The sequence below is a fragment of the Morone saxatilis genome, unplaced genomic scaffold (genome assembly GCF_004916995.1).
Source record: "Morone saxatilis isolate NCDOM2014 unplaced genomic scaffold, NCSU_SB_2.0 Contig1, whole genome shotgun sequence".
NCBI classification, from domain to species: Eukaryota; Metazoa; Chordata; class Actinopteri; family Moronidae; genus Morone; species Morone saxatilis.
The window spans coordinates 21529438-21543253 of record NW_023339651.1 but is presented as its reverse complement, the minus strand read 5'-3'; the positions used below and the strand labels follow the sequence as shown (position 1 = coordinate 21543253).

The 13816-nt window shown below is 39.4% G+C and overlaps 1 protein-coding gene across 1 annotated transcript; it reads right to left on the bottom strand.

The window, feature by feature from the left end:
- Window positions 1-3647: 3647 nt before the first annotated feature.
- trub1 (TruB pseudouridine (psi) synthase family member 1) lies at window positions 3648-13816 on the bottom strand. The gene is made up of 7 exons (XM_035670416.1): window positions 13630-13816; window positions 13457-13555; window positions 10842-10897; window positions 7674-7843; window positions 5905-6071; window positions 5147-5203; window positions 3648-5023 (listed from the first exon to the last, which is right to left on the bottom strand). The coding sequence occupies exons 1-7, from the start codon at window positions 13775-13777 to the stop codon at window positions 4842-4844; spliced, it is 879 nt and encodes a 292-aa protein (XP_035526309.1). The 5' UTR covers window positions 13778-13816; the 3' UTR covers window positions 3648-4841.

Genomic DNA, 13816 nt, shown 5'->3' with positions numbered 1-13816 from the left:
CCTCTGTGCTCAGATTATACAAATAATGAATAATTAGGGATCCAAACAGCATTTTTACCTCACAAATAAATAGCATAAATGATTCACAGCACAGTGATTCATGTTATATATATTATTAAATACATTCTAAATTGTTTTTTGCTAAAAAAACAAATCTGGTGGCCAAATGGAATCTTATGCCAATTGGGCCCCACTTTGGGCACCCCAGCTATACACAGATTAATACAAAATGATGATGCAGGTTCTTAAAGCAGAGCCATTCTACAGTCAAACATTAACCTGACACTGCAGTGTTAATTTTAATAATGTAAAAACAAAACACACGCTGTGAAGGTGTGTTAGGAAAAAAATAACAAAGAAGAGAGAAAATAGAGAAAGGTATATTTTTGTATTCAATGAAATTTTTTTGTATCACTCTGTATCAGCAGATACTCAATAATAAAGGGTCGGAATCAGGATTTCTGTACTTTGGACTGGAGGCTCTTGCTCAGGGGTCCCTAGGACCAACAGCTACGGAACATAAAGTCATACTCCTCCACTCCTTTTATCATTTATTTTTACACTCTAGAGATTTGGGCCTGTCTCCATGAATGAAGTGTACACACATGCTGTACTTTACATGTTATACTTATGTCTGTTTCTATGAAGTGGCCCCTCACTGCCATACTGTTGTAAACTAAATAAATTAATACAAAAAATAAAATATGAATATTTGGGTTTCATTATGATCAGTTTGCACTTTACTATAGTTCCAATTTCTGACTAACAGTTCTTCTCCAAATCTGATCTCCAATCAAAAAGTACTGTAATCCGCCTGTAAAATACCCAGCATACATGTCCAATCCAACCTCCAGGACCTTAAACCCCCAAAGAAAAAAAACAGTCCATATGAGCTGAGCTCGATGTGATGATGGCCCTGGTTTTACGCACAGCCCACACGCCAGTCAAATGTCTCTCCTTTTCTCCCACTCATCAAACAGCTCTGAGTGTTATCTTTAACAATGTAGTACAAGTCAACTGCAATCCACATCCCTAACGGTGACACTGAATGGCGAGTGATTAACTCATCATTTGAATGTTTGGAGTTTTCCTGTGAAATCCGCCTATCAGTGCGGTGGAGGTGATACACTTACGATATTGACTATAAATGCAAATGGGTTTAATGGCTCACTAAAGTGTCTGTTTATCCCCTCACACGCGTTTCCGTAAAGTGTTAAACAATAACCGGGAACTTCTCTGTTCCACAGTTAAAGCTGCCTCTCTGGGGGCCACAGCTGCACGTGCCCGGGGCCATCTTGATCTGTATTTGCCAGGTGACTTCATAAATGATGTCAGGCTGCAGCGCGCTAGGATCCAATGCTTCGATTTTCTGATGCGACTTTAAAGTCAACTTTCTAACGGCTGTAATTTAGATAAAGTGGACTCAGAGAGCAAACAGGGATATGAGCAGCCTTGAAGACATGAAAGAAATCACCAAATGGCTAATATTTGGACTGAGACAATGATTGCAGCTCATTGATCCAGCCGGCTCCCCGCGGCGTCAGACTCCTGTCCAGGAAGGATTGATGGCTGCGGGGCAGCTCAACAGGCTGCTGCTACTGGCCGCTGGCGCCCAATATGTGACAGTTAATAACTAAAAAATCTCAATGACACATTATCAGTGTTACCTGCACGACTTTTAAAAATATATTTATTGGAATTTTGTTTTGCACACAAAAACATGCACACCGTGTCTCCTTCTGTCTTCACACAGAGCTACACCAAACGCAGGTAAATAATAAAAACCCACAAATAAGGTAAATAATTTTATTTGTAATAAAATAACATAGTCCTACATTATTTGACCAGCAAGTATGTAAATAAACCGTAAACCAGTGGTTCCCAACCTGGGGGCCTGGACCAAATTATATTAAAAAATCCTAAAACTATCAGGAAAACTCACCTCCAGGTAATATTCACATCATAATCTGCTGATAATTATCCAAATCTCTGGTTTTAACAAATGTCCTGCAGTTATTGTGTTCACTGTTTGGGTTCATTGTACAGTGTATTAGTGGTTCTATTGTTATGCATTGAATATAATATGAAATATCAGTAAAATATGTCACATAGTCAGTTTACACAGTGATAGAAAAGGAATAAAAACAACAACATTATTATTATTATTATTATTATTATTATTATATGAATATAAGAGTCATCTTACATTTAGAATGTTACTTAGTCCCTAACAATGAATGAGTTACAGTGCTTGTAGGGGAGAACAGGGTTGGTCGTTACACTTTTTACTTTCATTTAAATCCCTCAAAAACTACTGGTCCTTTAATAGGCCCCATTTTAATGTGTACTGGAAGCGTCAGATAGGAATGGAGTGATTTTACTTTGTCAGGGATCTTAAACTGCCGGGCTGGGGGCCATTTTCTTCATTTTCTTCATCCCCCTCTATCCGGGCCACATCAATATGTCAAAAATATATTATAATTTAGCCTTCAAGATTATAATTTTCTCTAGTTGTTTCATCTCAGTTACCTGTTCATATACAATACAAATAAAAACACAATTGTTTTTAAAATGGTATTTTGTTTGGCAGAAAATAATGGCAAAGGTCAAAGGTGCAAATGTGTGCAAGCGGCTGATAAGAAGAGAGCAGGTTTGTGGCCTTTTGTTGCTTGGCTGTGAACAACAAAAATTATATAAAATGATCATATAAAATGTATGTAAACTGCTTTTTGTCATTTTTGTTCGAATATAATGTTAGTAATGGAAATATTTCCAGAATATTGAAGTGTCCCTCCTATGAGATGTCAATAGCAAATCATAACAGAAGTTATCTCAGGACACTTTAAAAATACAGCAGGCCTAGACCGTACTCCTTATAAAATGATTAACAGAGACCCAAAAATTCCCACCATGAGCAAACATTTTGTGACAGTGGCAAAGAAAATCAACCCTTTTAAGACTTGTCTCGGGAAATGGAAGGTTTTGGGAAACCAAAAGGTTGCCTAACTCCTGAAGCGCTGCTACATGGCAGCCCATCACTCCACCAGCTCTCCTGCATGTCTATAAGCCCTGTGTGTGCATGACTGTATTTTGGACCCATTAGAATATTAATTTCCCCATTGGGGATTGACGCAGTAAATCTTCTAGGTTACTATGTTGAGATCATGAGATAAGTCAAGACTTTGACTTAAGTTAGTACACCTATTTTTTGACAAACTACAATAGGTTTTATATTTAGTAATTCAGGCATACATGCTGAGAGTCAAACCACAAAGTATGCACCAAGTCTGATATTTCCTCTCCTGTTATTTATGGAAGATATGAGGCAGTAAAGTTAGGTTTAAAAGAGAGGAAGAAACACAGGAAAAAAGAAAACAAATGTAAAACAAGACTTCTGCATTTAGAAAAACTCTCATCTAGCACACTAGGAATAGACTGCAATCACAGCTACCATAGTAAGTATGCATCCCATACTTTTTTGCTTTAATTACTGTCAAAGGCACTATAGCTTTCCAGCGTTGTGTCAGACAATCAGATGTGTAGTAATGGGCAGGAAAAGACAGTGATTCCTAGTTAGTCCTTTTACTAGCAGCCACTCTGAATGATGTTGAAATCTAAATCTAAGTATTAACAAAGACAAAATGTTATTTTCACTTGAATATTTAATTTGTAAGTGCAAAACAAATTCAATTACACATGCAGTACCACTGCTGATCTGAACACTTTCAGATGTTGAGTACACCAATCTTAAAAAAACTAAACAAAAACAGCTCAACACCGTGTATCGGAAGAAAAGAAACTGTTTCACTGTTTAGAGCAAACAGCATGGCAGTTCCATAAAGAAATCTGCAGGTAAAATGACTAATATATATTTGACTTGCTTTATGAATGTATTCTCCAGCATTGCTACAGAAGGTGTAATTGATAAGTATTTAATACAAGACTGTCTAACATTTTAACGGCCATTACGGATCTCACATTATTTAGATTCTAAATGAAGGAAAATAAACAAGGGAGGTAACGACAACACAACAATTCTTATTTGTTTATACACTTATTACCAGATACCTATGAATATTATTTCCCATTGCTGCCAATAGATCTCCTAAATTTTACACACTGGACCTTAAATAGGTGCTGTAATTGAAATCGGCATTTTGGCTAACTTCCTGTCAGTATTTGCAGTTAGCATTCCTCCTCCCCACGTCACCACGGTGAAATTCTGCTGCCTTGTTGAGCACTGCCTCTTTGTGGAGTTCTCTCTCCTGATTTGATGAAGTGGGAACAGGATACCAGAAAATATATCCTCTGTTTGCGGAAAGAAGGGACTGGGAAACCCACGTTACTGGCTGAACACTTTGTGATGGCTGTCGGAATGTAGAGGTAATTAACACTTATAACAAAAAATGCTTACAGCACCTTTAAGTTAATGTTTCTGCTGAGCTTAAAAGATTCCGTACATTTAAAACAAATTATGTTAATAAAGGAACTGTATAAAAGTATACTATTTAGAGTATTTTCCGCATAAATCAATAAATCATGCAGTTTGAAAATGTTTCTTTTAGTGTTTAATATACACTGTAAGTCTCTGTGACTATGTTCATTATTGATTAATCTGTTGATAATGTTTTGCGATTAAATCGATTAGTTGTGTGGTGCTTTTGAGTTTTGACATTTGTCTCAACTTGTCACACTTCTCTTGCTCAACAACACACCTTCAACTTGACGTGTTTAGACAGGATGTTCTCTTCACAGGAAAAGCAAAGCAGGTGAGTGGTAACTAATCATTGAGGGGACAGCAACCCCAGCTCGCCACTTTCATTTTGTTCAGTGTGTGTTCCTCAGGTGTCGGCTTCTGCTGGTTTTGTACAATCCGGGCCCTGCTCTGAGTGTGAGAAGGGTTGCAGAGAGCGCAGGATATGTTCTAGGGTCCACTTCTCCTCATATAAGGCGTGCTCCTCCAGGGTGAACTGACCCTGCTTGGTCCTAATCAGTTCCTTCACATGAGCACACGACGACAGAGCTGCAGCACACAGGAACCGTTTATTCTCATGGTTAAGTGTCAACAGCGTTGATTTCTGGCTCAGATTGTAACATTTTCCATAATGATGCTGATAAGGAAATTGTGAAATAGAATGAATCTCACCTTTTCCTAGGTCATCCACCAAGCTTCTGACATAGAATCCACCACCGCACTCAATATCTGTTACAGAAATAAAACTATTTTAATTGTAAATTCTACATAAAAAGAAAATGGAAACAGTGGAAAACAGTGGGCTCCTCCTGCCACATGTCGAAGTATCCTTGAGCAAGATACTGAACCCCAAATAGCTCCTGATGCTGGTGGCGTCGGTGTCGTGAATGTGTATGAATGCATTAGTTTCTGTCTCGAATGGGCTGTTACCAATCACTTGGTGCAATGTGTGTGAAAGGGTTGAATGTGGCATTTAGTGGTCGGGAGACTAGAAAGGCGACTATTACGCAAGACAGGTCCATTTACCATTTACCACGTTCATGCACATAGCACATGGATACATCCATGATTAGTTAGGAGCTGAAAAGTGATGGTAAGATAGTAACAGGGGGTAAAATGAATGGTTCAAAAACACTGCAATAATAATTCCAAATGGGAACTAAAAGGAAGAGAAGTGTGGACTAGGAGTAACTTTTTTTTTAACAAATTAGCTCTGGTTCTTGAACCAGTTCCATTCAGGATTAAAAGGTGTCTCCTGTGTAAACTGTCTTTAGCTGAATAGGGTCGGCCTACGCTGCTGTATTTTAACGTTGGTTATAATGATGGTACTTGGACAGCCTGGTATTTTGTGAGGTAGTACGTGGTGTAAAATTGTTTGAGAAACACTGACACAGAAGACAGAAATGCTGCATTAAGCAATGTGTGCTAACCCAGAGTGAAGAGAGGAGGCTTAAACTCTTGCAGGGTCAGGTTATACACAGTGACTGGTCTGGCTGGTTTGGCCTCAACCTTATGACCTTTTTTCAGCATGACAGACAGACGCTGACCGTCTTTCTTCAGTGCCGAGTAGCTGAAATGACAGAACATCAATAAATCACTTCATACTGACAATGCCAGTCTTTTTTAACTGGAAAGATGTATACATTACACATATTGTACAGTTCCATATTATAGACACCGTCATGCTGAAGAGTTCCTTTTCCCTCAGTGCGAAATGTTGCAACTTTAGGCTGTTTGCCTACATGAAGTGCCACAGCCACTAGCAGGAGAGCTTCTTTAAAGGGAAAGTGGCAGATGTATAATATGAGAGTAAAGCCCTGCTGGCAACCTCTACAGGCTGCAAGGTTCACTGCACCACATTTAAGTTGAATATACACTGATAACCATCATAATATTCTGACCACCTGGGTTCATAATGCTACACAGTCCCATACCAACAAACTGTGATGCACTGTGTGTTCTGACACCTTTCTATCAGAACCAGCATTAACTGTTTCAGCAGTTTGAGCTGCAGCGGTTAGCTCGGTCTGTTTGATCGGACCAGAAGGACCAAGCCTTCACTCCCCACGTGCAGTCAATGAGCCTTTGGGCCCCCCATGACCCGTGTCTCCGGTTCACCGCTTTTCTTCCTTGGGAGCACTTTTGATAGGTACTGTCCACTGCGACCGGAAACACCCCACAAGGAGCTGCAGGTTTGGAGATCTCTGAAGCCAGTCGTCTAGCCTTCACAATTGGCCCCTTGTCAAGAAGTGCGCTCAGATCCTCACACTGCCCCTTTGTTCCTGCTTCGTGTAACACATCAACTTTGAGGACAAAATGTTCACTTGACTGCTTTGATTCATTAAATTCATTTTACGAACACAGGATTGTATATCTGCTAACTTCAACCGCTTGAACGTTTTCTGTCCCTACACCAAATGTTTCTCACGTGTTTTTTTTGTTAGGAACTTGCATGGGATGTCGCCAGTCGTGAACGGCTTTCGCTTCCCTCAAAGTCCAATTTTGGGTTATGTGTGCTGTGGAAAAGAAAAACGTGAACATCAGTTCTGTAAATTTGTAACACGATAAATTAGCACTTGCTGAATGGATTGAAATAATTGTCAGTTTATACTTCAATAATTTACCAAAGTCTTTCTCCAGAATCACACTTTCCGAGGTGGCATCAAGGACTTATCTGTGCTTTCCCAGTTCCCCCGACTGCAACTGTAATTTCTGAAAAACAAACAGGCACACATCAATCTTGTTGTCTCCAATAAACCACTGCGTCATTTTAACACCAAATATAAACTATAAATAGAAAGCAAGTGTTTAATTTGGTTTTAAGTATGCACTGCCTTTGGTGATATTATACCTAAAACATTAACAATAAAATAAACAAGTGAAAGCAAAAGATACCCTTTAGGTCAAACATCAGAACGAATTCAATGGACTAGGGGCAGGGCGACACAAGGGGAAGCTGTTTAAGAAACCTGGAAGCAGCTAGAAAAAACTTATGCTGATTTCTGCTTACTTTACTCAAACATGGGTAACAAGACTAAATTGCTGAAGAAAGTGAATTCTGTACAGTATTGGACTACATAAAAGTATAAGATTAACTTCAAAGGAACATAATGAACAAACAGGTTATGGCCAGCAGTATGTGCAGCCGATAAGCCGAAGAAGAAGAAGGAAAGACTCGTGGTGCGGACGGTGTTAGTACTGGGAAAAAGTGGCAGAGTAAGGACCTCCTGTCAAGTCACTGTCAAATTCGGTTGTGTTTCCCTCTCCTACGAAGGTCTGTAAACATTCATGCTGGTCCTGAAGCTCTCTGTCCCCGCTTTGGTGATAGAGGATGCCGCCCTGGTTACGGTTCCCATGAGGTGAACCGACCTAACCGGACAAGGCAGATAGCAGGGCCAGCATACACTGATAGCTAACTCAAGCAACACAAGTTCATTTAGTGTAAGTAAGTAGTAAAACTTTATTTTTAAAGCACCTTTTTGACACAGAGATCCAAAGTACTTTCCAAACCAACAAATAAATATAACATAACACACAGAAACAAACATTAAATAGCATTGTAAATAAAACAAACAAAGAGATAAAAACAAGAAGGGGGATAAATTTAAAAGAGACGACAGATGAGAAAAACGAAAACAATATAAAATAGTATAGAAAAGGCTGCCTGTAGGAGGTGGGGTTTGAGTAGCAACTTTAAAAACTGCTCCAGTAGGATTCAGTGAATCTGAGTGGAATGGGAAGACTATTCCACAATGTTGGGGCTAAAACAGCTTGACAGTTGTCTGTCCAAACGTAGTGTTTTTCCTGAAAGCCGCTATGACTGTACCCAAGTTCAGTACCCAGGTGATATTCCCCTCATACGGATCCTTTCAAGCAGTTAATATTTTCTTAACTGCGTCGTTGCTGCACTTGGTTGAGGACAGTAGTGTGCAGTGTCGTTATACGCGTGTTTTCACGAAAACTGCTTTCTGCGAAAAAAGGCTAATGAGATCCTTGAGACGTGAGCTAAAAACAGTTACTAAGGAAGTGTGCAGGATTTGTGGGCAGCTAAAAGTTCCAGAGAAGAACCAGGCATGGGGTAATATAGCACTGTGACATGGGTTCCTATTTTTAAAATGACATCTTATCCAACTGTCACCTTATCCAGCAGAGGGCTGCCATCTCTATGGGATGTGGTGGCTAATCAAAAGGTGCAGACTCTTAACAAAAAACAGAGCGCTTATGGAGCCTGTTTCAGTTTGGTAGAGGTAAAATGGACCTGTCACTTGTTGCACCTTAGTCTTCGACCCATCAACAGCACTTTTACACCTACGTGCCGCATTCACCCTTTCACACCACATTCGACCTCGAAGTGATGGGCAAAGCCCATCGAACAGAAAACTAATGATTTCCCATCAGCATTTACATAACGATAGAAGCATTTCGTTTCAGTATCTTTTTCTCAAAGCGATACTTCGACACGTGGCGGGGAGGGAGCGGGAGATCGAACAACAACCTTCCTGGACGACCGCTCTGCCTCTGGAGCCAAGCGGTCATGCTTAATGGGACCACAGAGTTTTGAGGGCAAGATGCTTACCTTTTCGCCTTTACTTAATTTACCATAGAAACACGCAGCTTTTTGTTGACTTCTTCATCAGCTTTCCGTTCCAGTCCAGCCACATTTTGCTAGTTGGAGAAACTAGTCAACATTTTTGCATAGACCCAACGCATAGGGCTGAATTCCTTGACTTCCTCACGAACAGAATGCAGAGAAAAATCCAGTTCTCTCCGCCTCTCTTGTATTATTTCTATACACTAATGATTGTCAATAGCCATTGTGAAGAGATATATTGGTAAGTTTGCTGATGAACTCTGATTGTTAGCTTTCTTTATGATAAAAAAAAATGACGCTTTAAGTCAAGTGTCACCAAATTCAAGCTGTCTGACTAATCTGTTAAAATATGCTCCCCATGGTGTCACATTCTCTCCCTTTGGTTCCTGGAGTTATGGTGCTGAATAAAAGGCCAAAGAAATTAGTTATTCCAAGACCATAGTAACAGTTGAAAAAAAAAAAAAAAATAGTTTCATTACTTCATCGTTGTACCTATTAAATCGTTGGTGACATTTTTCGATGAATTATCTTTATAAATGCTTGAGCTGTGACCTAAAAACCCGTGTTTTGTGACATCAGTGACCTTCAGCCACCAAAACTGTAATTTCAGTAATCCTTGAGTCCAAATGGAGTTTGTTGTGCCAAAGTTGAAGAAATTCCCACGAAGGTGTTCTGAGGGATGAGTCGCATTTACGAAGGATGTTCATCACTGTGACCCTAATGTCTGTCACCATTAGGGTCACAGTGAGCCTGAACATGCGGAGGCATAAACACCCTAAAGCACCAGCTAACCCAGTGTATCATTTCATGCCAGAATTTCTCAATTTAAAAAAATAAGTGTGGTAGGGTTTAGTGACTGTACAGCAGTGTTAGGCTCGTTACTCAAAATATGTAATAATTTCTTTCAAAAAGAATATGACTTTACTTATTACTGCCTGCCAACAGTAATAAGTTACACTACTAGTTATGTTACTTTTGTGGTACTACCCACAAAATTGGTATTTGTCTTCTCTTCAAAATTCAGCTTTACTATGATTAAAATCCTCCCAAAAGTGAGCTTAAAGTGTGAAATTACAAATAATTTTTATAGTAGGCAACTATAAAAATAATGTCATTTGCTGAAACTTTCACTATATGACAGTAGTACATGAGAGATAATATGTGAAAAAGATCAGGTTCCTCTGGTTCCTCCTAGTGCTCCTAATGGCATTTGTAAGAATCATTTAAACCCGAAAGAAAACGTTGTATAAACGTATTTGACAACCTGGGAATGAGACCAGCAATCAACTATCTTTCTTGGCTCCGATTGATTGTTCTCATTCACAGATTATCTGTGTCATGTACTGTCAGGATACAGTGAAAGTTTCACCAAATATGACAAACTTATTTTTATAAAGATTAGCTACTGCAGCTTTAATACACTTGGTTTCTTGTATCCAACATGTTTAGGTTTTCCTAAAGTCATTATTTCTCTCTTTTCAGTATTGTATATCCCGGTTTAATCCAAATCAAGTTTCATTTGATTGTATCACATCATATAATAACATACATTCTGTTGTAGCTACCATCACACATTGTTGCTTACAGCTTTCTCTATTTTTGTGGTATGTTTCTTCCTGCTATGGTTTTACAATGAAGAGAGAATTGTCATAAAAGGAAATACACACATGGTTTTTGAGCAGAACAGGTTTGTTGATGTAGCTCTTTATAGCTTTGTTGTATGTATCAGCTGACTGACTATGTATCTACTGTTTACATGAGTGCAAACAAACTCACCTTAGAACCAGCCAACATTGTACTGAGCATCTTTGTGCCATTCCCAACACCAACCACTGAAAGTCAAAGAGACAGTGTTAGAGTCTGAAGTCCTGCTAGCGTCCCTGAGAGATGGCAGTGTTAATGATGTACAGATTGTTGATTTTACAGCCAATTTTACAGCCGTAATATTCATCAGTGGCCCTGGGAATGTTTGTGACGTTTTAACGATCATTATAACTAAATATCAAAATGTAGCTGTCTCACTAAACAACCCCAACACACTACACGCTCTCAGTGCCATGCTGACATAAAGATATGCAACTCTCTAAAGCTAAATAAGGGAATATATCTTAATAAGGCCACATTTTATAAGGAAACATTTTACTCAATGCTGGGTGACTTTACCAAACAGATTAAAAATGATGTCACAAATTTGGGAGTAATTTTAGATTCTGATTTAAATTTGAATTCTCATTTTAACAAGCTAATTAAAAACAGCATTTTTTCATTTTAGTAATATTGGCAAAGTCAGACATTTAAGTCAGAATGACGCCAAAATACTCACTCACGCTTTTATAACCAGTTGTTAAGATTACTGTAATTAATGCGGCAGCATCTAAACTGAAACTAGGAAAATGGATCACATCAGTCCATTGACACTGCACTTGCTGCCTGTATCTTTTAGAACTGATTCTAAAGTTCTTTTACTTGTTCAAAGCGTTATACCATCATCTGGGTGAATACTCAATTCTGATTGGTTGCTGGGTGTCCAGTAATACCTGATGTAGAACACTTACTAAGTAGTTCCAGTGAAACTGTCTGTTCATTGTTCTAAATTAATGGGCTAAAGTAAACAGAAATCTGAATCTCTCATACATATATCACACTGAATGTAGTCCTTCAGTGGCTCATCCTCTGAACACTAGGGCTGAACGATTAATTGCATTTGCGATAATATCGCGATATGATAAAACACGATTTTCTAACCGCAACGTGCGCGATTACAAGGTGGTCACGTGACACGAGCGAAAGAGTGGACAACTCGGCTGCATCATCCAGCCTTTTCATGCTGGCCTTTAGACATCGTTTGCCGCGCAACGGCCCTCTGCTCGACCGGACATCAGAACTGACCAACGCTGAGACTTTACTGTGGAGAAAACCAGCACGTCGGTGGTGTGTAGACTATTGGGTTTTTCCAAAAAAGAAGATGCTGCGCAGGCGTCAGGTGTTGTGGGCAGGAGCAATGCCCCCCAGGCTCCCCGTTGCTACTTCACGGGTAACACTCATAACTTCCACGCACTCAAAAAAAATACCACCAAATCAATGTATGGACAGTTTGGTATGGCCAAATAGCCGAGCACCAAGTGCGGCCAGACAAGCCAAATACCTCAAGACAGGAATCACCTGACGCGAAATGTTTGAAAAGATGTCACCTCATTCTGAACGTAATTCAAAACGGCATGGGGCCACAATGCAACTCCGGGCAATAAACCAGTTCATAGCCCAAAGATATGACCCTCTCAGCACGGTCCAAGACCTGGGTTCATGGCATTGATAGATACCGGTTGAAGTAAACGGTACAGTATACCCCCTCCGTACATACTACAGTCAGACTGCGATACCCGGAGCTGTACAAAAAAGAGCAGATGAAGAATGTTAGCGACTTGGGAGCAGAAGATACATATATTTAAAAAAAAACTAAATTTCTTAAAGACGTAAAGTTTTGCACAGTGTTACAAAGTGCAGGCCCTTTGTTTAAATTACTTAAAAATGGCCATCAGTGGCAAAGCCCACAGATGTTCCTTGTCAAAGCAAGTTAAAATAAAAAGTGCATTTATTTCAAGCTCATACATATTTAATTTAATCTCAACAAATAGGCGCCAGCCTAATGGGAAAGAACATTTAACCTAAATGTATCTAATATATGTGTTGGTCATTCCATTCATTTATGTTTTTGTTCGGGAAAAAAAAAGAGGATAACAAAAAACATAAATTTAAAAAATCGCATATTAAATCGCAATTGCAATATTGGGGGGAAAAAAAATCGCAATTAGATTATTTTCCCAAATCGTTCAGCCCTACTGAGCACCACACACAAATCCCTACACTGCCTCTCTGAACTCACTGATATTTTGTATGAGCGATTCTCCAACATCGCATTCGCTATTCACTATGTCAGGCTGCTGCCATCAGATCACAACTCTACTGCTTTTCGATTGAATTTTCTTCATGTGTCCCATATAAGTGCCTTCTGTTTTTATGCCTAAACTATAACTCTCTACCTCTGGATATTAGAATGGCAAGCTCTCTCTGTAGTTTAAAAAAGGAAATTAAAGACCTAGCTTTTTATTTGTCTCTTTTAATTTGAAGGAATGTTATAGCCTTAGTTTTAAGGGTTTTAATCATTGGCTTTTACATTATTTGTCTCCCTTGTGTTTATTGTATTTTGTATAGTTTTGTATTTAATTTCTTCTATTGTATTTGCCTAACCTAGCCCCGCAGAGACAGCTAGGAAGAGTGCCCACAATTCTGTGCTGCACGTCTATAAAAGTGTTTCCCTTTAGCTCCACTAGCACCCACTAGCACCCAGCCAGCCCGGATGACAACAGCCAGCCGCACGTGGACCCGCTCACCTAACACCCCACTGGCGGCGCTGTCCAGCGTCCCCCCGTGCCCAATCTTCAGGCTCTGCTTCTTCCTCTTTCGCGGGTTTGGGTTTTGAACACCAGCTTCTGAAGAAAGATAAAACATTTCACATTTAGCTTCAATAAATGACAAACTTATTTCCGCGTTCCGGTCGTATTACCTTTGAGTAACGCTTCTTTCAGCGTATTCAACACGTCTGCCGACGTCGGTCCTTGTTTCTTATATATCGCAAACAGTCCATTTAAAGACTGTAGTTTAGACAGAGAACTAGTTACCGGAGCCGCAGTGGGGCTGATGCTTCCTGCCATGCTTGTTCCAATGTTCTTCTTCTTCTACTCATGTAGTGA

Bases quoted from the DNA above. Each gene is read 5' to 3' on its own strand.
- trub1 (XM_035670416.1), bottom strand. From the start codon at position 13,777: ATGGCAGGAAGCATCAGCCCCACTGCGGCTCCGGTAACTAGTTCTCTG. The intron at 7,844-10,841 runs GTGAGTTTGTTT...TTGTCCGGTTAG, and splicing joins CAATGTTGGCTGGTTCTAAG to GTCGGTTCACCTCATGGGAA. The intron at 6,072-7,673 runs GTACTAACACCG...GTCAGTATGAAG, and splicing joins TACTCTGCCACTTTTTCCCA to TGATTTATTGATGTTCTGTC.